The following is a 27,393-nucleotide window of genomic DNA, read 5'->3' as shown; positions in this document are numbered from 1 at the left end:
ACTAAGCCTTGGGCTCAATTAAGTTAAAATGACATCTGGGTACCCACCCCCAAACTGTATATTAGTTACTTTCATGTCCATCACAGCTACATACTGCTTGATACTGGCTGATGCGGTACCTTGTGACCTCATAACTGGGGCCCACAAGGAGCTGTAGGGCCACTGCTCAGCCTCTTGGCTCTGTGTGCTCAGCAGCTAGCCTGGGCATTGCTGTTTTGCAGGTTGTATGCTAGGTACCCCGAGAGGCCAAGGGTCAGTCAGTGGCCGAGCTCTTTTGGTAGCCCTGTGGTCCAAGTAAAGGGAGATGGGGCACCTCCAGTTATGGGCAAGAGTCTTCCAAATATTTATCCTAGGTGTTGCATGAATAATGACCTGGTATAGCGCATCTGCTCCTTGCTTAAGAATACTTGCTTAGATCAGATGGAACACTAACTCACTCAGCGAGACTGATGTAAACAGTAACTCCAGTGTGCATGGACAGCACCAGATGCTGTTGTCTAAAGTGTCAGCCACAGGCCTTGCCACAGATGTGGGGAGGCGTTAGGCTAGGCCCTGCACTTTCACCAGCTGCCACTAAAGAGGGGGCACTTCAGAGCTCCTCAGAGAAACACTGCTATTGCCAATCTCAGACCTCAGAACAGAGCCGCTAAGCTGGGTCTGAGCCAGTGGCAGATTTTGAAAATGGGGCACAGGCTGACCCTTTTGTATATGTGCCCACACAAGGTGTAAGTGGTGGCATCCTAGGCTATCCTGAGTTCAAAGGGCTGGAATCCAACTGAGAATGTCACCACTGTGAGACAGACTAACAGTGTTCCATTCCTCCGTGACATCCACAATGTCATCATTAGTGGTTGGCCTCAGGATGAGTTATGTCACACAGCAAACAGGAACTAAGGTGACAGGTGGAAGCAGGTGCTAATCGTCTGGGTAAAGAGGGAATCCTGGACCATCCAGGAGCCAATCTAATGATGTGCCTTCCTTACAAGAGGAGGAGGTAGCAGGGCTGGGTGGAGATGACGGAGATGACAGAGGGCAGACGGGGCGGGGTGATGAGAGGGGTGTGGACACTGAGGGGCGCGGGTCCAGTGCAGCAGCAACATGGTGGACCAGCAGTGAGGAAGTAAAGACCTTGGTCTCCCCAGCTCATGGAAATACATGTGTTTGCACTGAAGAGCCAGGCATTCTCCAGAAAGAACACAGAACCCAAACTACACCAGTCTCCACCGGAGGGAGCCATGCTTGACCCCTGCGCTGTGAAGCTTGGAGTAAAATTGCTTTGTGGCCTCCCCTACCTTCGTTGACTTCATCGTTCTCTCTGTCCACCTGGGCCTTCAGCACGTATCTCTTTATGAGCCGCTTCATGATCTTCTGAAATGAGAGCACAGCAGCGCTCAGAGGTAGCGAGGCCAGCAGGGTCCGATTCTCTTACCCAGCCTAGGCCTCAGCACTGGGCACTAGCAGGTTAGCGTGGTCCCAGCATGCTCTGCCCAGCGGAGAGACCTGGGCAGAGCTCAGCTTGGCCTCCTCACTGTCCAGGAGGTGAGAACAGGACACTTCCTGTTGACAGGAAGCCAAGCTGAGGAGAAAGGGAAGGAGAACCATCTTGGAGTCATGGCTCTGCTTGAGGCCCTAGGCCCAGGGTTATGCTGGCCAAACAGGGAACTCTGGGAAATCTTATCAGGTCAGCCAGGCAAATGCAGCCCTCAGGGGTGACAGTGAGTGGCTGCTGTTCATGAGAGCGGCTCAGGCCAGGCTAGAGGAAGCCAACTATACCTTGGAGGGTTGCCAGCATCAGCCATACTCTCAGCTGGGCCTCTGAGCCTTGATGGAGAGACCACTTCCCCAGATGCCCACAGGCCTGACCCTGCACCTCCAGTTGTGGAGGAGCAAGGGCTTTCTTCGGTCTCTAGCTTACAGATAACTTGCTGGCAAGTATTCCTTAGGTGAACAAAGTTTGAACTATACGCAAAGGACACCAAGAATAGAGCCATGTGTCAGGAAGCCGGCGGAGTTGAGCTTTCAATTTTGCCAGCTAGTTGTTCCAGCGTTCCTGTGAAATCACAGAGGTTAAAAATATTCCAAAAACTGAGATTTCTGGCTCTCATGAACAGCATGGAGAGAGGGGCCGGAGTCCCCTGCTCCCTGGTGCTGCCCCGTCCTGTGCTTGGTTCACCTGACCGCACCCAGAACTAAGAGGACGTGGCTGCATCTTCCAGAGTTCAGAAGCTGGCAGTGGACCTGGGCTCAGCCCCAAGTTCTCTCCGAGCACAGGAAAACAGAACTGTGCTGTATGCAAAGCACCGGAGGCTGCAGGCTACTTTTCTGCTGATGCCCGCAGCAGGGACTATCTTGCCAAGGAGATGTCTTCAGACTGTGGTTCCAAGATTTTACCTGTACTGAGCTAAGTTTCTTTCACCCATGGCCTGAGTGAGCTTAGCCCCTCTTCACCCGTGCCTGTGGGCTCCCTTCCCCACGGCTCTATGGTTTGGATGGTGGGAATGGTTCATTAGCAAGCTGCCCCCTGTTCATGCCCATGAAGTGGGTGTTATCACAGCAGTGTCTGAAGTGTCTGGTACATTCGTCTACTCCATGAAGCAGGATACCTACATCACAGGACCGTGTGCCCACCCCTTGGTACCTTCAATGGAAACAGGAACCAAACAAACACAGGTTCTCACAGGAGGCAATAGAGTTATTGATTACCTGTTAATCTAAGAAATTCTAAGCATTCCTCTACTGTACTGTTTTAGGCTGACCCAAGTACAAGGGAGCTAGTTAAAGCTAATTGTCATTCAAGGCAAACCTCAGTAATTAAGTATCCCTGCTGGGTGCACTCCTGCAGGCTTGAAATGTCAACACTCAGGATCTGAGTCAGGGGGTTACTGAGTTCCTGGGCCGGTTCCAGGTCTGGGCTACATAGCGAGACCCTGTCTCAGTGAAACAGGTAGATGGCTTCTCCACTTCTGGAGTGAAGGATGTTCATGATGAAGATGGCAAGGCAGAAGCTAGAAATGAAGGGAGTGAAAAACACCTTTTTTGGGGGGTGCAGAAATCACCACGCTGCTTCCTAGTTAGCAGTTAGTATCTGCTATGCTCCAGATCGAGTCACACAATCAATCCAATTCTCTAGAAACATCCCAAGGGCTATAGTTATCACATTAAAATGTGGCTGCCAAGCTCCAGACTGAACTGGGGAGATCAGCTCGCCTGCCTCTTCCTTGGTGGTGGTGGTGGTGGTGTTGATGGGAAGAGGAGGAGGAGGAGGAGGAGGAGAAGGAAGAGGAGGAGGAGAAGGAAGAGGAGGAGGAAGAGGAGGAGGAGAAGGAAGAGGAGGAGGAAGAGGAAGAAGAGGAGGAAGAAGAGGAGGAAGAAGAGGAGGAGGAAGAAGAGAAGAAAACTCAGACATGCATGCTCCATCTTACACACCGTGTTGTGTTAGTCTTATTCACAGAAATGATTTCAATCCTCCCAGAAACTCAGGGACAGATGAATTGTTACAGATGAGGACTTGGGCTCAGAGTGGAGGGGACTTCTCAAGGGCCACACAACTTGTGGGCTCAGAGTGAGGGGGACTTCTCAAGGGCCACACAGATGGGGAGCAGGAGAGGGAAAGGTTTAGATTTAGCCGAAATGAAAACCAAAGCCTCAATAAGAGGTGAATTCCCTGGTGGTGTGGGAATGAGAAGCATTTCTCCGGAGCTGGATCTGTTGGTCAGTGGGCTTGGCTGGGTCTGGGTACCTCTTACAGGAAGAAGCCTATGTCAGCAGACGGGCAACCTCACAGTGCTACTGCAGAGGGAAAGAGTTGCTGGCCTCCTAGTCTTTGGGCTTAAACACACATGGCCCATCCTTGGCTACTAACTGCCTGATCTGAGTGGGTTTCCGCAGTGTTGGGGTACAGAGAGTAGAAAATCAAACACCTAGGGATCTTTAGGACGAGATGGTAATGTTGTACCACAAAACATAAAATGGTTGGAAGATATTCTCCTTGACGTGCATGCCAGAAGGTTTTGGGGAAGATGGTCATCAGAAGTTTCCTCTGATTCATTATGTGTGTGTTGTGGGGACAGGGTAGGGTAGGGTGGGGTGGGATAGATGTAGGACAAGCAGAGAGGGGAGGGAGGGTGCTCTTTGTGCTGAATTGTTGACAGCTCCTTGTTTCCTTCCACCGAGTCCTTCGGCTTCATGAAGATGACCTCTCCCCCGTCCCCGGCCCTCACCGCATGACTCTGGCTTGCAGCAGAGATGAGTGTTTTTAGTGCTGTTACTCAGCCGAGGAAGACTCAAAGTGGGCGCAGAGGAGATGCACTGTGAGTAAGAAGGGCTGTCACACAGAGACTAGCATCCAGGCACACGGGGAACACCTGCCCAGTGCAGACTCCTGGGGTCAGTGGTCTCTGGGTGCAGGTGGGAGGGGACACAGATCCTCCTTCTTGGGACCTGCGATCTTTGTGCTGCCAAGGTGGCCAAGAACACAGCCTAGGAAGAGAATACATACTGTATACTGACAAAGGCAAACGAGGCAGAGCCAGATGGACGTGGCGTAGCCCTCCAACTACAGAAAGCAGGAGCTTATGAAGCGTGGATAAAATGGTGTTCAGCAGAAACCACACATGATGGTCATGTTTGTGAGACCCTGACACAAGAAAAGTAGCACCTGCGGCTTGTCTGTAACATGCTTGTTTGTCTCACAGCAAAGACCAGCTAGAAGGTGAAATAGAAGATTCCCCCTGCTCCCAAGCTGGGTGGGGATAGGAGTTCAAGGCTAGCCTCAGCTACATAGCAAGTTCAAAGCCAGTTTGGCCTTTGAACAATGGCCAAGACATGAGGTCCTGTCTCAAGAAACCCAACCAAGCCACTGCCCCCAAACAACAAAATAAACTCCCTTGCTCCCAGACAACTCACTATGTCATGAAAACTAAGGTCTGATTGGATGGTGGACTGTGTCTGGGTTCTGTGATATCTTTAGGAAGTGGCTGTCTGCTTTGTCATAGAGAAATGCTTCCCTCAGAGAGTGAGTATTGGGGTCTGTACTCCTAACAAACGGACTCTTGGAACAGGCCACAAGGCAACTCTGAGGGGAGGTGCACTTAGACCATGTCAATGATGTCATGGTTTGTCCCACTGTTTGGTCTCTTGGGGATGGAAGCCCAGGTTGGACACAACCTAACTAAAGCAAACAGCCAGTGCTGGGGGAACCTGGCGATCCGCGGCTCCTCCAGTCTGCAGGACTGGTCTTTCCCGACCAAACAAGGCAGCGGGATTGGAAAGCTTAAAACAGAGACTACTACCCACCAGGGAACTCCTAAGGACTGGATAAAGGGAGTCAGGCTCAGGGCCGCTAGGGGTGATAGGGCAGAGTGCAGTGCGAGGACTCTCCAGGGTTTCTGCCAATGAGCACAGTGTAGGAGGCTGACAGAACAGGCACTCAGTGAACTGGCTGCTCTGGGAGATGGACTGAGGGTTTCAGGTTCTCCGCACATGGAAAGTGCTGTGACAAGCACGCAGCCTGGAAGGCTCCCTGTGGGCCCACAGACAGGCAAAATGGCTCATGTCACCCCCAGATCCATCCTTTGGCTTTGCCTGTTGCTGCTGGTGACAGGATGCAGTTTAAGGGCACTCTGGCACCTCACCCTGGGCTTGAGACAGATCCCACTCAAGAGACCACCAAGCCCCAGCTAGGCAGGGGCTGAGGGACTCTGGGGGAAGCACCAGGAAGAGGGACGCCAGGCTAATGCCTGGGCAGTGTTCTGGGGAAACAGAGAAGTGTCCTCAGAATTAGGTGGGTCACCACCAGATGTGAGGCCTCAGCCAGGCAGGCAGTTCTCTTATCTGTAAATTTGCCAGAATCTGGGGGAGTCCGCTTCCACGTGTCATTTGGGGTCAGCTCAAGGTCTGTTTAGATCCTGAATGTGACTACAGCTCAGAAGGCTGCCCATACATAGGACACAGCAGGTCCAGAGTGCCCAGGTGCAAAGAGAAGGGTCTTCTCAGTTCCCTGCAGTCCCCTAGTCCTTGTTAGGTGCCTCTGTGCCTTTCTGAGAGGAATACTTGAATAAGTAGCCTGGAGCTTTTCTCTAAGTGACAAGAGACAAGCGAGCAGAGCTTCCCAAGGTCACCCCTAGCCTGAGGCTGAAAAGCATCTATAAGGCAATCTCTGTCATCACAGCAGAGGTTTGTGGGAGATTTAAGGCCGGATGGATGGAGGCTGTGATACTGGTAAGCAGATAGGAGGCTAGTAGGCTGACTGTGATTCATCTGGGTGCAGGGCATTTGCCTGCAGCCCTCCTTCCTTTATCTCCGTAGCTGGTTCCGCCCAACACCGAATTTCTATAAGGCAATTCCTATCTTCTCAGTGACAGAGAAGCTGAGGAGGGGAGCCTTCCGCTGGTCAGAGGACTTAGACTGTAAAATAGCTCAGAGCAGATCAAACTGGGCATCTCCATTCTGTGCACAATTAAACTCAAGATCTGCCCGCTGCCAATTTCGAGCTCATGTCATCTGATAAAACAGTACGTGCTTTGAAGGCTGAACTGTTTCTTAATTGTACAATTAAATCCTCTCCACTGCACAGCTGGCTTCTGAAAACCAGATGAGGAGATTCAGCTAGAGGCCTTGTCAGGGAGATGCCAGGTCTGTCAGGGTTCCCTATGGAAAGGCAGCACCAGGGCTAGAGACCATGTCAGGGAGATGCCAGGTCTGTAAGGGTTCCCCAGGGGAAGGCAGCACCAGGGGCATAGTACCTCCTCACATCAGTCCAAAGGGATACCCTGGACAACATCACATTATAGCCAGGTGAGATCATTCCTGTAGGGAGTGGAAGACAGGGGAAGGATGCCCACATGTCTAACAACTAACCTATAGTTACCATGCATCACTGCTTGGGAACTGGTTCAAACTGGAACAAAGATTTAGCCCAGGTTTCCAGAAGAGATGCAGGGATTGCAGGCATAGGGGCTTTACAGAATTCTGTAGCATCTATCTCTGCAGACTGCCAAAGGACAAGTGTGCAGGGATGATCTTGGGATCCACCTGACCACCTAGGACACACTGGGCATTATGGAGTGGCTACTCCTTCCTCTGAACCCCACTTCCAAGCCTTAGGTCCTGCTGGCTGTGTGTCCAGACTGTGCATCGCCTGCGTCTGGTTTTCTCCACTGCCCACTCACACAGCCCAACTGTAACCACCAGTCCTTCCATCCGAACCTGCACACATGTCCTCCTTACTGGTGTCTTGCCTGATGACTGAAGCTGAATACAGTCTTACTGCGTCTGCCTCTGCAGTTACCCTCCTCTCCTGGACCTTCTTAGAGAGCCCTGCCCCTTCCTGAGTGGCAAGGCTTTGCCTTCCTTTCAACTTTATCTTCTGCTCTCTGCTCCAGCAGCCTGAGATCTTTGTGGATGCACCTTTCTTTACCTATAAGGTTCCATGGTTGTCTCCTTTTCCTGGCTGAGGTCTTGGCTAAGTCTCCTCTCTGTGAAGGTGCCCCTCTAGCCAGGCCTTCCTGGTTTTCTCAGGTTTTATCTTATTCTTTGTTTCCTGGGACTTCTATCAGTTTGATGCCATATGCTATCTATGAGTTTGTCATTTGTCAATCCCCCTAAGCGGCCTGGTGCCACTAAGGTATTTTCTGCCTCCTTGGTAAATGGCACAGTGCCTGCCATACAGCAGGTGCTCTAAAGGGAACTGAGCTCTCTGCTCACACACAGAATGTGACTGGGCCCATCTTGGTGGGATCTACCTCTGCCCACACTTAGGTAAGGGTAGTTACCTGGTATCTGGTGGGCTTGCTGAAGGTGCTGTTTGCTGTCAGGTTTTCAGAATTCCTCATACCGGCCTGGTAGCGAGTCTTCTGGAGCAAAGAAAGAAAGATACATACATACACATGCATGCAGGATTGAGAATATCTACATCCAGGGCCACTCTATTTCTTCTGGAAATAGATTCAGAAATGACTTGGCTTCCTACAGTGTTGCTCTTGGGAACTGAGTTGCTGTAGGGTTGTCATGGTAACAGACCATTATTGGTCCATTTGGTCAAGGAAGCCTTGAGGTTTTTGTCTTTCCTCTAGAACTCAGAGGTTCTGCTATGCAATGAACACTGAGACCACGGAAGCAAGAGAGACTGGGCAGTGAACTCGGTTCTCAGATCATCCTCTGGGTTCTTTCTGCAAAAAGCTATTCTATCTCCACATGCCCTAGGACAGCAGCTCTCAACCTGTGTTAAGCCACGCTTTCCAAGAGGTCACCTAAGACCATCTGCATATCAGGTATTTACATGACAATTTATAACACTAGCAAAATTACAGTTATGAAGTAGCAATGAAAATAATTTTATGGTTGGGGTCAGCACAGCGTGAGGAGCTGTATTGAAGGGTTACAGTGTTGGGAAGGTTGAGAGCCACGGGGTTAGGGAATTCGTCTCCACTGGGGTCATGTCTTTCTAGGCAGCAGGCAGTTTGCTGAACTCAAAGGGATTTGGGGACATTTTGCTGGGTGGTGCTTTGCTGAGGTGCCTGGTAGATTCTGCAAGGCAATGGCCCCTTAGAGTTCCCAGCTTGCTGGCTGCTGGCTTCCTTTGTTAGAAGGAAGGAGTCAAACACAGCCTTCCCCGACCACCCTCCACACCACGCCCCCCCCTTCCCCCACCTTTTCTCACCCTACAGACCAGATGCTACCTACCCTGAATTTGGAGTTGAGCATGCCCATTTCCAGGTCGTTTTCACAGCGTTTGGCCTTAGATTTGCAGAGCTTTATGAGGCACATCTTGATTCTCATTATGAGATAATAAAAGGATTTAGGACTCGGCACCAGGTTAAAGGGAGCAGGGAGAGTTCTTCCTTCATCAAAGTAAGAAAGCCAGAGCTTCGCTCGAGCAAATTTCCACTCCACGTCCGCGTCTTCCTGCGAAACAAGGGAACAGTCACATGTGTCAGAGGTCACGATGACATCTGAGCACAGTGAGAGCAGGGTCGACAGAGTCTACAGCGGTAGAGCAGATCGCCAGGCAGGACTGGCAAGCTGTGCATGCTTACCCGATGGCTCAGGGCAGTGGTGTGCGCTAAAGCCGAATGCGTACACCACTCTTAAAGCTCTCCTCTGCCTTGGCCTTCCTGGAGGAAAAGGCCGGCCGTGCTATGCCCCACCCCCCATGCTCTCCGCTGGCACCTTTGCCAGTGGCTCCCACTTGCAGCTCGTCAGAACTGTCTTTACAGCTCTGGCTAACACAGCTTGGCCTTAGCCATCTCTTTTGGGAGTGTCACCCAGCAATGCACCGTGAACCTGAGGTGAGCCTCTTAGGAAAGCTGACGTTTTCTACGCCCTGCTGTAAACAAAAGAACAGGTGAAATAGACTTCACCGATGTATCTGATTTAATTGAGCTAACAGTTTGCCATGTCAACAAGTCATTGTTACAAAACTTAGGGCTGGGGTGTAGCTCGGTGCTCAGAATGTACAAAGCCCCGGGTTCAGTACCTAGCATCACACACAAAAGGCTACTGGTATTTCTTTTTTTCTTTGCACACTGGACTTTTGAGGTCCAGTGTGAGTTTTACACAAGCAAAATGCCTCAGTCTGGGCTAGCTTCCTATCAGCTGCTCCATGGACAAGTGTGTCTCTTAGTAGTCAGAGTGACGGCAGGGAATTCGAGGAGGGCAAGCCTGTGAACACAACACAAAGCCGACTGTGGCCTGTAGGATGCACTTCACTGGTTCTGGGCTTAGATTAAATGCAAGTCTTGGGTCTTCTGAGTCAGTGTCAAGTCTGGAATGCTGGGTGTCCCTGGGAGTTGAAGCTCGGTTGTCTTCTATGCACAGGCTCCCTGGAGCCTCTTATGATAGGAGGATAGTCAGTCCCAGGCCAGGAAATGGGTAAGGATGGATAGGACTTTTTTTCCTTTTCAAACTTTGATTTTTTTAATTGTGTATATTTCCATTCATTCGAGGAAGCTTGGGGATGTGGTTTAGAACCATACACATCTGATTTCAAAGTTTTATTAACTATGGGACTTGAGCTTATGGATCCATGCAGTATGGGTAACACTGCCTCCTGCACGTTCTGAGGCAGGCATCAAGTGAATGCCTGCTTATCCAGTGCTGGCTATGAGCCAGGGCACTTGTGAGCCCATCACAGATGTGCCTCTGTGAGTCTTCTGGGATGGAGCCCTGGGGTATCAGCCCATAGCCAGCAGGCGGCCCTTTGCTTTCTATTGGGAAGGTTCTACGTCTGAGTTGCCTGCACTGGAACATGACACATGGGGTCTTGTGGACAAGGTGCTCTGTGAGAACAGGGGTCACTCCTGGTAAGACAGTAAGACTGGAAACCAGAGGAAGAAGGGTGGTGTGCCCATAGGAACACTGGGACCTGCATTGGTTCAAATCCTGGCCGTGGTCCTTGAGAGTTGTGAAAACTATGGCATCTGACTTAGCAATTCTGGACCTCAGTTACCTCATTTATAAAATGGGAATATAAACTAATTACCTGCTTCAGAGGTGGCTAGAAGAAGTGAAGGAACTATATATCCATAAAAGACATGTAACCATGCCAGACACTGACAAGAAAGGTTGTCCATCTTCTCAGCTGGGATGGGGCTCACTGTCAGCTTCCTGACACAAAGGAAATATTCTACCCTGTGCTTTCTGGCCTGTGCTCAGGAGGAGGCATAACTTTTGGATCATACAGTCTGGCCAATGGCATGGTCGGATCAATCACTCGTCAGCCCACCTTGTGGCTGACCTAGAGACAGGTGCACATGCTGAGAGAGGATCTTGTGCTGGGCTTGGTCTAACTGGGGGCTCAAAGTCTGTTCTACAGCAGGTATTAGAGCTGAGTAGTTCTCAGCCAGCTTGAGGGGGTGAGGTGGAATCGAGAACGGGGTGAGAGTCAAAAGTGGGAGAGGTGCTGAGCACTGTGAACGACTGAGTGGTGTGAACCACTTAGCAGTGTGAACACTGGCTGTAGTGAGCCATGACAGGCCAGTAGAAGGGTTTTCTCAGTTTTAAAAGAATTTGTTTTGATTGTTTAAACGCTGACACAAAAGGCTAGGTGGAGGGCTGGAGGGCGAGGATCCAGACAGGCATGACAGCAATGCACAGTGGCTTCTGAGACAGCCATGACTGTCCCAGATAGAGGAGGTGGAGCGGGATGCTGTGTCAGGGGCGGGTGGACGAGCCTGTGGATTCTGACAGGAAGTGCTCACCATCCAGTGAATGAATCAGCAAGTGGTCTCAGAAGGCTTACAAATACTCACTCGCCAGGGCCAATGCGCTCATGAGTGCCCATAGAAACAGGCAGGCACAGGCTCTGGCTTGGCCAGCGAGTAGTTCGGGGCCTAGAGGGGAGGGGTTAGGCTACCGTGTTCTGGCCACCTCAGATATTATCCTGAGCTATGAGCTCTGGGCTTGCCTAGCCCTGTACCGAGTAAGCACCACTTAGCCAAGCTTCCCACGCCAGGGCGAAGTGGACTGAAGCACCACATGTTTGTTTAAAACCTCTGGGAAATATAAAGACCTGGGGGTTTTCTTCAAGTACTATTTGTCTTTTCTTACACTTAGGGAAAACGAGGCCCAGCAGGATGGGAGGGCTCACTGGCAACAGCTTATCTGCACAGGAAACCAAACATGCAAAAATGTTTAAGATAACACCTGCTCATTCTTCTGGTGTGTGCTGCATTCTCCAGGGAGTGGGTTGGGTTGGGTGGTGAGGGGGTAGGCAGCTGATGCCTCAATCAATCCCAGCCCCCTCAGAAGCTCCCTGCCCCACAGGAGGACTGTGGTTCCATCCTTGGCATCCTATCCTATCCGTCTCTCCTGCTTGTTTGTATGCGTATCATCATATTCATAGGAGATTTGCCTGCTTACTCTTTTCATTTAATAACACCTGAGGAATTTCTCTCTAACTTAGAAAGCGTAAGCTGAAAGGGACCCAGTCCATCACCTTTCCCCATAGCTCTTCCTAAGAGGCAGGTATCCGATAGGGCATCTCGTTTTCCTCTTAAAAAACAAGTGTGTGTGTGTGTGTGTGTGTGTGTGTGTGTGTGTGTGTGTGTGTGTGTGTAAAGTATGTGCACAGGTGTGTGCAGGTACCAACAGAAGATGGTATTACAGGAAGATGGTATAAGGTCCCCTGGGTGCTGGGAACTGAACTCTGGTCCCCCGCAAGAGCGATCCACACTCTTAGCCCTGAGCCATCTCTTCAGCTCCAGCCGTAACTTTCCCATGGTCTCCTTGAGAAGACTTTTCCTGAGAAGGTGGAATTGAGGTGGCTTTGCAAATGCTACCACTGAGCTGCATCCTCAGCTTCTTTGTTTTTCAGGCATCTCCTTTCTACCTCCCGCTTTCCATTACTGGGGATCACACCCAAGGCCTCGCACATGACAGGTGAGTGCTCTGGGCCTCAGTCACAGCCTCTATACTTTCTGTTATCTTTCTGGCAAAGCGGTTTTTGAAGCTGGCCCCAAGCTTCTCAGTAGGTCTCTTTTTCTTTGTTTTGCATCTTCTGTGCCTGTCAGCATTGACCCCAGAACATGGAGATGTATCGATTACCTTACCCGGCTTTTTAACACTAAAACATTACTTATTACTCTGTGTGTGTGTGTGTGTGTGTGTGTGTGTGTGAGACATGGGAATGCGTGTACTAGAGAACACATGTGGAGGTCAAGAGGTGATGTAGTGGGGTTGGTTTTTTTCTTTCCTCTTTTATGTGGGTTCGGAGGACTTAACCCTGGTCGTCAGGACCTGCACAGCAAGTGCCTTTACAAGCTAACCCATCTCACCAGCCCTTACCTGGTTTGGTTTGTTTGCTTATTTTTGCCTACGTGTATGTAGCAGGGTGTGCATGTGTGGATCTGTGAGTGTGCATGCCCATGTGTGTGCATGTAGATGCCAGGATTTGATGTTGGGGATCTTCCTCCATCACTTTCCACTGTATTGGAGGGGCTAGGCTCTCTCACTGACTCTGGGGCTCACTGACCAGGCTAGGCTGGCAGGCCTGAGAGCTCCCAAGAGCCTGCTGGTTTTTTGCTTTCCAGAGCTGGGATTACAGGCATATGGTGCCATGCCTAGCTTTTTACATAGGTTCTGGGGAGCCAGATTCCGGTCCCCATGCTTGCTAAGCAACTAAGTGTACACTTTAACCCATGAGCCATCTCTCCACCCCATTCTCTCTCATTCATATTCTCTCTCTCTCTCTCTCTCTCTCTCTCTCTCTCTCTCTCTCTCTCTCATTGGCCTATGAGCTCTTTGGGCGCAGGGACTTGTCTGCATCATCAATGTAGTACTAGCTTGGCACACAGTAGGCTCTTAATAAGAAGCACAAGACAGGCACAAGGGGGATGGGCATATAGCCATTGTGATGTGCCATGGGCAGCCATCACCTGTCTGAATGATGTGTGATCCTGGTTCCTTCTGCTGTCACTAGGCTTTCCCATGTGGTGGTGGCAGCAGGGCCATATGGCTGACTGATAGAAAATGTGGTCCAGGAAGAGTGTCTGTCACTGTCTTAGCTTCACACACGAGGGTGCATGTGTGTCTGATGCCACCACCCTCTTTGCTGCAGTGCTATGGCTGGCCAAGGAGGGACGGCTCTGAGCTGGCTTACCTCGATTTCTTGATAGGAGTTGTTGATCATGGCTATCAGCATGTTGAGCAGCACAACCACCATGGTGACATTATAAACCCCGTACAGCACATAGCCGATATTCTCGATGAACTTGTGGTCATATTTCAGCACCACCGAGATGACCTCAGACAAGCCAAATATGGACCAAAACAAGGTTTTAAAACTTTCTTCAACTCTATGAGAAAGCAGACAGGCCTTTCAAGTACCTTGAACTAGTTCACACTTTTAAAATGAAAGCTGCCCTTTCATTACCAGGCTTTAATGGTCTCTCCACCACACTCCCACCCCAGAATGGGACTGGAGTGGGGTGCCGATGCCTACACTCTGAAATAATTGAGATACTCAGATTTCTAAGAAGACTTGGAAAGACTCTCACATGGCGATTTTTTCTGTTTTAAATTCAATTTTGCTGGGACTCCTGGCTGGGATTTTTTTTTTTTTTAATCCCACTGTAATTAATCAGACATCTAAAATTAAACACAGGGCAAATGTTTGCTTTTGAGCCTCAGGAGAGTTCATTGTCCCTTCAGTGAACTCTCAAACAGCTTTTCTTAGGCTACACAGCTTGACCAGGACCTGTGTTCAACACACTGAACTGGCATTGCTACCTGGCACTGGTGGGCCTCATGACACCTGGTAGCAGGCGCGTGTTTATCCTCACTACCTGAGGCCAATCACATAAACAAAGACCTCTCAGCCAGGGAGGGTTGGTCAGAAAGAAGGCTGAGAAAACAGGCGTATGTTCTAATTCTGCAGGTGCCGCATCTGGTGGATGCCGCACATGTGCGGTGAGTGGTCCAAGGGAAGCCTGGCCATTAGCAGACTGCTCTTTGACCCTTTGAAATTACTGAATACAGTGGTTTCAGTCCCCAAGCACATTTCCTGGTCCTAACCAGGCTATGAATTCTTATTAGGCTTATTACATAATATCCAATCAAAAAGCTGGATTGTGGTTGGTTGGCTTAGAAGATGCCTGTGTAGTAGGGACATGAAGTTCAACTTTCTAGTCTGCATCCAAATTTTCAGTGCTATTATAAGACAGGACTTCCCCCTTGCCTCTTAACATTTCGGATTTTCAACGCTCACCCACAAATGGCCAGGATTAACTAGAGCTCACCCATCTTCCCATCAGTGTTTCTCACGCACTGAGATTTATTTGAGAAAACGTACAAAAATGTTAGTTTTGCAACTTGGGCTAAAAATCCACTCTTGACTTGCATGAATTTACAGTTCTCCTCATGTGAGAATATGGGGGTGTCTGTGTGGGGGTGGCGGCTAGTGTACACAGCAGCTGTATGGCTCGCTCCCTGTGCATCTCAGTCTGAGAGGCTCGCATCCAGCTGGTATTGCTGGCCCTTCATTTCCTCTGAAGCTGTGAGTTTGTAACCTTTAATCAGGAATTCACTAGCAGGGCTTTGCTTGCTTGCTTGCTCGCTTGCTTGCTTTTGAGACAGGTTCTCACTATGTAGCTTTGCGGGGCCTGGAGCTCACCATGTAGATTAGGCTGGCTTTGAACTCAAACTGATCTGTCTGCCTGTGCCTCTGCCTTCAGAGGGCTGGGATTAAAGGCATGCATCACTTTTTGAAGTGAAGACTGGGTACGAGCCATTACTGCAGAGCTCTGGCTCCCACTACTGTTCTAGAAAGGGAAAATGGTTTCCTTCTAGAAGATGTGAATCCATTTTATGTGAAAGCACGGCGTTCACTGTGTGGAAGATTTACGGAGGTATCATCTCCCATCACAAAGGAATTATTGTTATCTCTTTATGGAACCGTGGCATAGACAGTCCTAAGCCTTGAGATGATGAGTTCCCGATCCTAAACTCATAGGAGCCGGCAGCTCTTCATCTCTGGCACAGCTGTTCCCTTCCCCACAGGATCCAGCAAAAAGTGGCAAGCACTGTCTCAAACAATAGAAACAGTGGCTAATACCGGTGACACCGAGATGTTTCACTCAAATTCACTTTCCGCTCCTTACCCTAGACCACCCCACAGGTCTCTGGCTGATGCCACTGAGGTCACAGGGAACACGGGCGGGACCAACCCACTCCATTGGTTTCAGTTGGGGAAGATGGGCTTGGGTCCAGCATGTATTGCTTCTCACTATGAAGTTTGCCTCTGGGCCCTCATCTATTTCCAGTTCGTTCTTAGGCATTCTGTGTTTGTAATCAGAAGGAGGCAAGGCAGGCCTGTTAAGCAGATCACATTTTGGTAAACCCGTGTTTGCAGCAGGGTCTCTAAAGTGACATGGCCCCACTCCAGACAGCTAGTGCTGCATGCTCACTTGATATTACTCTCCTGTGTGAGGATGAGCACGAGCCTCTGAACCTCCACTTAGCCTCATTTCTCAAAGCATGATTACAAGAGCCCAGACTCGAGATTGCTAGAGGAATAAACACTCATCCCTGATTGGCTGCGAAGGGGTCTTAGCCAGACTGCAACGACCTCTTCCAGGCTCTTGAGGAGAGGTCTGTGGCTCTTTCTCCTCTTTATAGGAGGCAGAATGAGCTGAAGCAACAGACCCTCTTTCAGTGAAAAGGTGGGCTGACTGACCAAGTCAGGGTAGTGGGATCTCCAGTCAACCTCCAGGCTTTGTATCTGGAGCCAGCCCACTCCACAAGAGCATTCAGTGTACTAGCTACGAACAGACTAGTGTTTGCTACTTGTATTGGCAGAGGAGACTTTATTGGCTGACATCTGACATGCAAGATTACCTAGGCTAAGCTGTGGGTGATATCATGTTTTGTCTAGACTGACACAATGTGAACTGATAAGATCTGAGTGGAATTGAAGAGTTAAAATTAGAAAAATTACTTATGACAAAAACTAGCATACAACATTGCTGAGAATTTACTAGATAATCTTGGCTTGGGGAAAGTTCCAGAAACTATTAATACAGACACCAAGAGATCCAACCATGCACAAATTAGCTCCTGAATGTCAAAAGCATAGAAAGCCATAGACCGGTGGGAAAAGGACTTGAATCTGCAAACATTAGCGCATACAGTAAGAATACTTCCCGTCGATTTGATCAAATTCCCCAAAAGAAACAGCTTAAGGTAGGAAGGTTGTATCTCTTGGTGGAGACATCACAGTGACAGGAGAATGAGGCTGCTCCATCAAGCCTCAGTGGTCAGAAGGCCGACAGGGCCTCCGATGAAGCCCAGGCGAGACCACAACTGATAGAGCCTTTCTTCAGTGACCTACTTCCTCCAACTAGGCACAATTTCCTCAAGGGCCAATAACCCACCTACAGGGACACATGTGCCTGTGGGTAGGGCGCATTTAAACTCAAACTATATAGACAACGCATCCAGACTGACTTTTAACTCAATGTGAAGCCAAAGCTGGTGGCCTTGAACTTGATCCTTCTGCCTCTACCCTCCAAGTACTGTGATCACAGGTTTGTGACAACACACTTGGCTTCATAAACACTTCTATGAATCAGCATGCAAACAACAGACATTCTAAGAAAGAACGTGTGTGTGTGTGTGTGTGTGTGTGTGTGTGTGTGTTGAGGAAACGTCAATGCCCAATGTATGCTTTTGAAACTGCAAGAGCTTCTTAGTCAACATGAGATGCTGGGATACTATCTTCTAGTCTAGGGTATAGCAGAAATAAAATAATTAAAGAGACTCAGTCTCACTGCCCTCAGTGGGAGAAGACTGTATTACCTACATCTTGGGAGCCTGCATAATACATTCTTAGAAAGGAAGCCAGGCTTAGAATCAAGTCAGTAGACCATCACTGATGCCAAGGGCTCAGGCCTGGAGCTAATGTCCTGGGAGGTGTCCCACAGCCTGCAATGGTGTCTTTTCACCATCTGCTGCCTAGCCTAGCCTAGCCTTAAACTCATGGCCATCCTTCTGCCTCAGCCTCCTGAGCACTGGCATTGTAGGTTTGAGAGCCCTTGAGCCCAATTGTTGCCTAGAATTTACAGGATCCACAAGACCCAGGGCAGAGGGAGTGAAAGAAAGGTCTACCCTTCTCCTTAGTGTCTGGAGTTGCCCTTCAGGAAGAAAGATTTTGGGCTGATTTAACTGGTGTCTACCACAAAACCACAAAGGCCCCCACTGGCAGCTGTAGGGACACATCTGGAGTTCCCTGTTGTCAAAGGTTGCAGCTCCTGGTTCCCTGTCTTCTCCCACCCCACTAGCTGTGTTTACCCACCCACTTGCAGTTTCCCGGGTCCTCAGCTGTGTCATTCACAGAAGGCTTCACAGAGACAGGTGGAGCAGGCAGAGATCCACGCCGGGGCCTAAATCTCCTCGGCACACATACTGGATATGTGTGTGTTTAAAAGTTACAGACCCAGCCAGGGTCTCAGTTTGCTCAACTGTGAAGTGGACATGATGGTGCTTACCTGCTCAGTTGCCGGGAAGATTAACTGAGCAACTCACGTTAACATATCCAGGAAGAACAGCTTCCTGAATGGCTGCTATCCTTTTGATTCATCTGTTGGTTTGCTGAACTCTGAAAGAAATCTGGTAGGTGCTAGCGAGAATGCAGTGAGAGCAGCTGCTGCTGGATGCTGTGCTGGCTGGTAGCAGACGCATCCCCATCAGCTCCAAAGGCCCCCGCTCAGTGAATGAAGGGTAATCAGTTAGGTATTTATCGATTTTCCCTAACAAGCCGCCTGTGCCTTCCTATCTGCCAGATCACCACAGATGCTTGATTTCATGCAAATTATCCTCTGGTTCCTCCAGCTCGTGCTCCCCCTTTTCTCTGTCCTCCCCTTTTGGCTCTTGGCTTGCAGGGGAAGGATCTGAAGTTAGTCAATAGGCCACCCTGGCATGAGAAGTCTTAGCAGCGAGAGCCTGTGAGCGATCCTGAATAGACGTGATTCACCCTTGTCTCCCTGGGTGGGGGTGTGTGTGGGGGAAGGTTGGGGCTGATCTGTCATGCAGAAAGCTGGGGCAAGGTAATCAGTCCTCTCCCAGGTCTGTCTCGCCTGGATAATGAGACTTTAATAACAGGTTTCCTGAAGAGGCAGCATGCACGCGCCTCAGAGAACAAACTGATCAACAAAGCGACAGTTTAGGTCGATTGTTATAAAAATTGCTGCTTCTTCAGAATGCCACAAACCCTCCCCACCAGAGCATTCAGTTCAGTTCAGTTACCTAGCCAGTGTGCAGCTAGCAAGCTAAAATTAAGCAGGAGGATCGGAGCTCAGAGGCCTGCTCTGAGGGCTCGGGAGACAATAGCTATGCCCTGCTAGAGCTCTGCCAAAGGACGGCGACACCTGCTTGCCATCCAAGCAGTGTGCTGGAGGGAGCGGTTTGGGAGTGAAGGAAGATCTTGTAGGCAGGCTGTTTCTCCAATACTCAGATCTCAGGGACCGAAACCAATCACCATGCCTGAGGAGGTGAGGGGGGACAGTCAAACAACCAAGGGGGTCTATATTCCTGCCAAGCTCCTACCCCAGAGCTCCCACCTCTGCCTCTGAATCACCTCCTAACCAGGTTCTATCCTGGGCCCCAAATGAGGAGCTGGGATTAGGAACTCCAGAAAAGAGAGGTCTGGCTTGAGGTGAGTGAAATGTATACAGCCTAGCAGTGTATACAGACAGACGGAACTCGGCAAACTCAGTGTGTGGTTCTGAGTGAGTGAGAGGAGTCTGTGCTACACAGTTCCCTTCCTGTTCGCTGGCCTTGCTGTTGACAGCCATCAGAGTGCTGAAGCCTAAGATTGGCTCTGAGTTTTGGGCCAAATTACAGGTTCCCTAGTTCTCCCCTGCCCCGGCCATTCCTTAGACATAAGATGGGAAAGCAACAATCTCTATGGTGTAAGGCTGTTGTGAAGGGCGAGAGAATTCTCACGATGCTGGTGGTGCACACAACAGTTTGCTAGGCGTCAACTGTTTGATAAGCAATACTCGTGCTAGGTCTGGCATTTTTTCTTTCATTATTTCCTTAATAGCAGTAAGTTGTAGCATCTGGGGGGAGTCTTCGGAACCTTACAACACATTGGAAATAAAAATGGATCCAGGCTCTCTCCTTCAGTGGCTTTACGGCTGTCAAAGTCCATCACGTGGCCAAGGTCTTCAAGACACTGGGCAATTTAGCTCCTCCCACCTGGAAAGACACTCTGTTAAGACCTGGTTTCTTCCCACACTGTCTGTCTCTTTGAGAACGAGAGTTTCAATTCAACTTCCACAGCTGGAATGAAATTTGGTGACTAAAATGGTTAACATGCCCTCCCTGGCAGAGCCTCCACTCAGGGGAGGACCTGAGGTGGTGCTTGAGATACTATGTCATGAAGGCAGTCATCAAGGGCCTGTGGCCAAAACACCCTGAAATCCAACCTTGTTCGCCAAGCAGCATAAGGCCTGGCTAGTACTTGGATGGTAAGACATAGACAATGGAGCATACTTTCTTCCTGTGAATGGGTCTCTCGTCTTAAAACTTGGTCTAGCGATACAGCTAAGTGGGAGGGTGCTTGCCTTGGAGTCTCCAGTGTGGCAAAGCAACAGCAACAACAACACATCCCCCCAACCCTTATCACCTTTTAGTCTGCTGAAAAGGCTTTAACATTTCATGTCACAAATGAACAGGAGAGCAGCATTCCAAGCAAACACCATTCAGTAATAGAATACTTGTTCTAAAAAGTGTTGTTACCCTTTAAAAATAGCTCAGATAAAAGACTGTCTCTTATGTATTAATGAGGCATGCAAAGATAAGGGGTTTTGCTTGTTTGTTTGGTAGGTTGGTTTTTACATCTTAGTGAGTGTCGTTGCCCAAACTCTCTGGGTCTGAGTGAGGCTCCACATCTGACCGTGTGACACCCTGTCAGGTCTCAGAACTTATCTGATGAACTCTCTCACTCATGCAGACACTATGTATTGGTCGTATTGTTAAAGGGTGACAATGATGACCTTGGAGTATAATGGATCGTGATTTTAAACTCAGCCCATGGTGCTACTAGATCAGACACACCATGTTCCCGTGCCAGCTAGGATCCTGGCAAACACCTCACCTGTGAGGCCAAGCATTATGTATTAATTCTCTCCCATGCAGCTCACCAAGCACTGCAGCTCACCATGCACTGTACAGTGTACGCTGTACAGTGTGTGACCCACACTGCACAGATAAAATGGCAGCAGCCAAGGACCTATGTGCCCCAGGGGGCCCTTCCCCTGGCTTCCTGTAACAGGCCACTGGTTGACAAAAATCCAGCCTTGGCTGCCTCACAGGACCCACACACGGCTAGATCCTTGGATTCCCTCCTCTGTCCCCACCAGCACTACTGCAGCCTCTGCCCCTGCCCCACCACTGCCCCTGACTCCCCTCTAGCACATCTGGCTCACTTCCCTCTGGAGTGGTTTCAGTTGTAGACTTTTCTAGAAGACTGTTTCTACATTCTCATCTTACTCATCCTCCAGTCTTCAGTAGCAGGTCCAGGCTGACTTCAAGTCTCTGTGCTCATCCCTCCACCGTCCACACGATTGTCACAGCATCCTTTCTGAAGTGCCTCTGAGTACATCTTCATCTAAGAGAGGGCTCAGCGGAGATTCACGCCCTCTATCAGGACTTAGAAGACTCTTCACGACGGAGTCCCTTCCAATCTCCCTTGTGTAATCTTTTCCCCGTCTCCCACAGGCTCTTGGCTATTTGCAGTTCTTTGAAGATGTGCCATATGGGCCGGGTGCTCTTCTAGCTCTCCCCTAAGAACCCTCCAATGGGGCATCCCTTCTAGGAAGTGTTCCCTAACCCTGCCAATCAGCAGAGAACACTTCCTCCCGGCTGCTGCCCAGACATCATTTACAATGGCAGCACAGTTCAAAGTGCTGCTCGTCCACTGCTACTTGTCTGAGAGTCCCTGGGCAGGAGTAAAGGGAAGAGCTCATTAAGGCCAGGGCTGAAGGGCCAAAATAGAACTTGACACGCCGTGGTTGTCCCATAACTATCTGTTATGACAGAGATACCTGTTAGACATGGAAAAGCCATGGGCTGCAAGCCGAGCACCAAGATGTGTGGCACTGTTGGGCTCTCACTGACAAGTCTTGTATAGTATGTGAGTCTTAAGAATTAGCACTGCAGGAGGCAAAGAGACAACCTCCCAGTCAAAGCACATGGATGGAGGGTTCTACTTGAAGCTGGAATGAAGCCGAGGGGAGTGAGGTTCATGTCCATTTACTGGCTCCGTGATCTTGGGCGAGTCCAGTGCCGCCTCCTCTTTAGTGGTGTCTGTGTCTCCATGGTGTGGGTTAAATGAAAGGCTGAAGAGTGCTTAGGGCACTTCTCACTATCCCTGTCTCTTACTGTCTTTAAAAGGACAGTGCTGAGCCAGAGTTCATGAGGCTCAGGCACGGTAGCAGTATAGGATATGTGGCAGTCTTCAGGGTCCCCTCCCTCTGCCCCAGAGCCCCTCAGGATTGCAAGATGGCCCCTGAGGGAGGCAGTGTGTCAGGGTGAGGTGGGACATATGAATCTTTCCAGGATGGAATGTGGAAATTTCCCATTGTTATCACAGAAAACAGGAGCTTCTAATTTTGCCCAGTGCTTCTAAAGTTCCTTCCATTAAAAGTCATTCCTGGGGAGACAGAACTTAACAAAGGCGCTGTTTTTGATTAGACAGGTATCTCCACTGCTCCTTCCACAGTGCCCGTAGAAAAGGTTGGCTGGGGTCATTTCTATTTGATTTTCATGAGGACAGAGCCTACCAATCACCAATCAGGGTTAAGTGGAGAGAGCCAAACTGATTTCCTGGGGAGACAGTGGTCCTTTATGTGTTCTGTGAGAGAGCCTGCTGCTTCTGCTCTCTGCCACTCATGCCTCCAGCCCCACCTATCTGTGCATTTGTCTGGTCATATGCTACATAATGGTGAATCTATTGGTGGTGACATAAAGCCTGAGCAAGTACAAGGCTATGCTGTCTGTCTGTGTCAGTACATTCTGTGATGTCCCTAAAATGACTCAATAACCCAGTGCTCAGATGTCCATACAATCCACACAACCTCATGTACGGAGGGCATGTATCTTCCCTGCAGTCTCTCCCAGGAGAATTTCGTGAGTGAGCCAAACCTTTTGTCACTTATTTTTCTAACCCTGTAACAAGAATGTTAGAATGCCAGTGTTTTCCTATTATCTCTATGCGGAATGACTTTGCTTTATGGGATACATGAATCTCAGCGAAGTTGACTATAAAACAAATTTCCAAAAGATAAGCCTAACTTCATTGACTTCCATTATTTGACATAAATAGCTATCGCCAGGGAGAACACACCATTCCATTCTTAAAGGAGGTGTGTCCTCAGGCTGTCTCCTCCCTCCCTTCCTCATCCGTGGCTTGGATACTTGGAGACTCGATGAGGGAGAGACTGGTCTGAAAGTCCCCTGTTCTCCTTTTTGGCCATTTGCAATCTTTAATGGCTGGTTTAGAGGGAACCTGCTGCCAGCAGGTGTGTCATCTGTCATGTTAACAGGTCCCAGCTGTGCACGCACACACAGCCTTGCTCCTCCTTCTTAGGAATCTCTTGCCACAGAAGTGCACCTAGACCTTTGAGAGAACCCTTGGGTGTAGGGTAGAAGGTTGAGATACTGGAAGCGTTCATAGCATCTGACTCAGTCCTGCTGGATCTGCACCTATCTGATGGTCTGTGCCAGGAAAAACCTGCCCCTGTGGTGTGACATGCCACCAGTATGCCAGGCTCCTTGCTCTGTAAATGCAGAGCACAGGATGGTACCTGTTGCATCCGTGCACTGATGATGTCGGATGAGATCCATGCTGTGTGTGTGTACATGTTGCTGTATGTGTGTACATGTTTCTGTATCTGTGTGTGCACATATCTGTGCACATGTCCATGTGTATGCAGGTACATGTGTGTGCATGTGCACAGATGTGGAGGCCAGAGGATAACCTTGGGTGTTATTCTCAGGAGTTGTTGACCTTGGTCTTGGAGGCAGGGTCTCTCACCAACCTGGGCTCATGGATTGGGCTAAGATGGCTGTCAGGGGTCCCAGGGAGCCTATGGCTCTCTGGCTCTGGGTTTGAAACCCATCACCTCACTCAGCTCTTTTGGACGGGTTCTGGAAATTGAACACAGGTCCCCACAAGCCATGTCCCAGTTCTAGACCCAACGAAACAAAACAGAACACCTTTGATAATCCTGTATCAAAATCCCAGTGGCTTAGAAGAATTATCCTTTGGTCCTTCCTACCTGTGCTTGACACACTGTGACCTCGGTCAACCATGCTCTCCCTTATGAACTCTGACCTCAGTTAACTCCAGTTCCTCCTCTGAAGAGACTTCCCCATCTTTTCATCTGGGTTTGTTTTCTGACCCTTAGAGTCTAACTAGGACCACTCAGATAAGCATGGATGTAGAGCTGTCTAAGGAGCATGAAAGAGTCACCACCCACCCCCAATCCCTGTGTCTATCAAAAGCCTGTTCTCCAGGGAGGGGCAGGTGTTGTTCACAGAGTGCCCTGGGCCCTGCTCTGCAGCTCCTATAATTAGAGGCTTAGAGGTGGGGTCAAGAAAACCTTAGATTTAGCCACTGCCTCTGGATGATCCTGGTGTGCTTTGAGGACCACTGACCTTGGGGTCTTCATTCATACCTGGAGATGGACTCATGCAACCCTCTCACATTCTTCTGCCCCTCTGTGAGATCTGCTGGATGGAGGAAATGGGAAGGGGGAGGGGCAAGAGGTCCTTGATTAAGTACTAGAATATCATGGGAATCTGAACTGAGGGCTGGGGGCCGCAGTCCATACCTTTTCTGCCCAGTTGTCTCAGAATCTGTGTCACGCCCCTCTCTTATGACAGAACTGACCAAGTTCAGTTAGTTCTGTGAGCTACCCTGGGACCTCACCCTACGAGGGGCAGGACTCCCATGGAGAGGCTCCCTGTAGGAAAAGCTGTTGGGAGACCAGCTTTCCTTGAACACGGAAGGTGCTGACAATCAGGTTAAAAGTGAGGGCAAGAAGATTCCTGCAGTGTGTCTGAACCCAAATACCCTTCCTTATCATTGTGCCCTTTTAAGACCCTGGAAGCAGAGGAGGAGCCCTATCTTAGCCTGCAACTTCAGTCACTAGTGACACAGCTTCTGCGTGTGTGTGTGTGTGTGTGTGTGTGTGTGTGTAACTGTGAATATGTGTGTGAAACTGTGTCACTATGAATGTCAATGTGTGTGTGACTGTGTGTAAGTGTCTGTGTGTATGAGTGTGTGCACATGTGTGTGATGTGTGTGTGATGTGAGTGTATTTATATGTAGTGTGTGTCTATATGTGTCAGTGGAAGTGTGTGTGGTGTGTGTGAAAGTATGTGTGTGTGTGTGTATATGTGAGTGTGTATGTGTGTGGCTTGTGTCTTTGTGTGTGTCTGTATGATTGTGTGTGAGTATGTGTGATGTGTGTGGTGTGAGAGTATGTGTATATATGTGTGTGTGATGTGTGGTGTGAAAGTGTGTGTATATATGTGTGTGTGTGTGTGTGTGTGTGTGTGTGTGTGAGTGTATGCACATGCGTGCCTGTGTGTCTAGGCAGGTGGCCTGGGACTGCCTGCTTGGGGCACAGCACTTCAGTGGGGGTTTCAGGCTTCATCTCCAGCACAATGACACTCAACATGATTCCAGGTCCCCAAACACACACGCCTCCTTCATTCTCTCAGGGTATTTTTAAGGCCACGGCTGATCTCTTGGGGGGTGACATGCTTCAGTGTGCAGTCAAAAGGGAAGAGGTGACATTTGCAACACCCCATTGTCCCCTCTTTCTGCTTCAGCAGTCCGCTGACTTTTCCCATTCAGTCAATCCTGCTCACAGCTACGCGGCACACTTCAGGACCTGCGGAGGAGGAAGACCGTTCTTTGCTGTGTTTGCTGTGCCCATGGCTCTTCATCTCCACACTAGAAGGCCTGGGGTGGTCTGGTGGGTGATGTCTCCAGTGCCTGGCCCATGGGAGCAGATGTGTTAGGCTAGAAACTCACAAACCTCTCCTTCTTGGTTGGCATCTTCCCCACATCTGCTGACAGTGTGGTTCCTGCTGACCGGATGCCTTTAGGTCCTGTCCTGCTGTCCCTCTGTCCTGCTAACTCTTTACACACACACACACACACACACACACACGTGCGCGCGCACACGCACGCACGCACACATACACATACACACATACACACACACACAACACACACACATACACACACACACACACATACACACACACAACACACACACATACACACACACACATACACACACACATACACACACACACATACACACACACAACACACACACATACACACACACACATACACACACACATACACACACACACATACACACACACAACACACACACATACACACACATACACACACACACATACATACACACACACATACATACACACACACATACACACACACAACACACACACACACACACACACACACACACACACACACACACACACACACCAGCACATTCAGAGCAAATCTGCTTATTCCATTTCTTCAATGGGTGCTGGAGAAATAAAAAGGAATCTGACTGACTGATGTGCCAGTCCGTAAGCCAGGCCACTGCCCAGAGAGGGTCCTACGGTACCAGCTCAGCCGCCACACCTATCGCCATTACTGCCAACACCAGAGGCTTTATGCACTGCATGACCCCTGCTTCTCTGTGGAGCCCAACAACAGTCCTGTAAGGCTGGCCTTCTTCCTACTTATTCTGTCAGAGCTGCAGTTATTCTGTCAGAGCTGCAGCAATTCAGGGCCTGGGGATTTAAGACCATGCTTGAGGCTGCACAGTGAGTCCCAGCTAAGGTCAGATGAAAATCTAGTCTGACCCCTGAGGTGCTGCTGCCCCAACTCAGGCTCCAGCCCGCAGGCTTCCTGTTCCCCAGCACTGGGCCTGGCACCTGCTCTCGGTATACACTTCCCTGTAAGTCAGCAGCATGGGGGCTGCCCATGGAACAGGCAATGAAATGAAATTACCACAGCTCTGAGGTAAGTGGTGTGGGGGTCAAACCACTTTGTTCTTAGATACTGTATCTCCCCTTGATGAGTGATTTCTCCTGAAGCAGGGCCAGCTGAGGCCTCATTACAGTGGGGCTCACCCAGACGACCAGTCACTTGCAGTGACTGGAAAACTGAGATGCCACCTGTGGACATGTCTCAGGAGGTTCTTAGCCTGCTTGGTGGACACTCGTCTCCCAAGACTCTGGCCAAAGCTTAATGAAGAGAAGTTCTCGACCTGATGGGTCTGGAGAATGTCTGAGACCAGGGACACTGCACCAGGACACTTTGCATGAAATACTCAGCTGCGGTGGAGGGTGAGGATGCTTGTGAGTATGGTGGGCAGTCAGTCCCCTTTTCCTCTCTACAGATGTGAATGAGAACTTCTGGACAGAAGCTTTGTCAGCAGAGACTGATCGGCACTTAGAATTTCAGTTCTGCAGAAAGACTGGAATGTTGCTGCTCCAGACTGGCTACCTCAGCTTGGACGAGTTCTAGCCCCCCCAGAACAGACACTCTTTGTCCACCTTTGCATCAGGACTAACATCTTATGACAATAGAAGAAACACCTTTTCATATCTATGAGTTCAGCAGCCCACTAACCACTGCCAGCCCAGAGGCTTAGGCTGCATCCTAGCCCGTAGAAAAGCTTACCCCCACTCCCTGAACCTGCCTGCCTCTCTGATGTACCCACACCAAGATATCTTAAACTTGTTTTGATCGTTCTGTGAATCTATACAACATCATGAAACTGCTTCTGTGTTGGAACATGGAATTTGGGGTGACCTAAATCTGTGTTCCTGGGCCACAGTCACAGAAAA

The 27,393-nt window shown here is 49.6% G+C and overlaps 1 protein-coding gene across 4 annotated transcripts in view; it reads right to left on the bottom strand.

Moving 5' to 3' along the window:
- Positions 1-27,393, bottom strand: part of Trpc7 (transient receptor potential cation channel subfamily C member 7) — a 118,720-nt gene that overhangs the window by 1,664 nt on the left and 89,663 nt on the right. For 3 of the 4 annotated variants that reach the window (XM_034511109.2, XM_076938926.1, XM_076938927.1), the window contains 4 exons: positions 13,598-13,793; positions 8,683-8,904; positions 7,773-7,853; positions 1,293-1,368 (listed from right to left, as the gene is read on the bottom strand). In XM_034511109.2, the coding sequence (XP_034367000.2) occupies positions 1,293-1,368; positions 7,773-7,853; positions 8,683-8,904; positions 13,598-13,793 (575 nt within the window). The remainder of the gene's footprint in view (positions 1-1,292; positions 1,369-7,772; positions 7,854-8,682; positions 8,905-13,597; positions 13,794-27,393) is intronic. The other variant, XM_076938925.1, reaches the window with a different exon arrangement.

The sequence above is a fragment of the Arvicanthis niloticus genome, chromosome 8 (genome assembly GCF_011762505.2).
Source record: "Arvicanthis niloticus isolate mArvNil1 chromosome 8, mArvNil1.pat.X, whole genome shotgun sequence".
Lineage (NCBI taxonomy): Eukaryota > Metazoa > Chordata > Mammalia > Rodentia > Muridae > Arvicanthis > Arvicanthis niloticus.
This window is presented reverse-complemented; position numbering and strand designations above follow the sequence as displayed.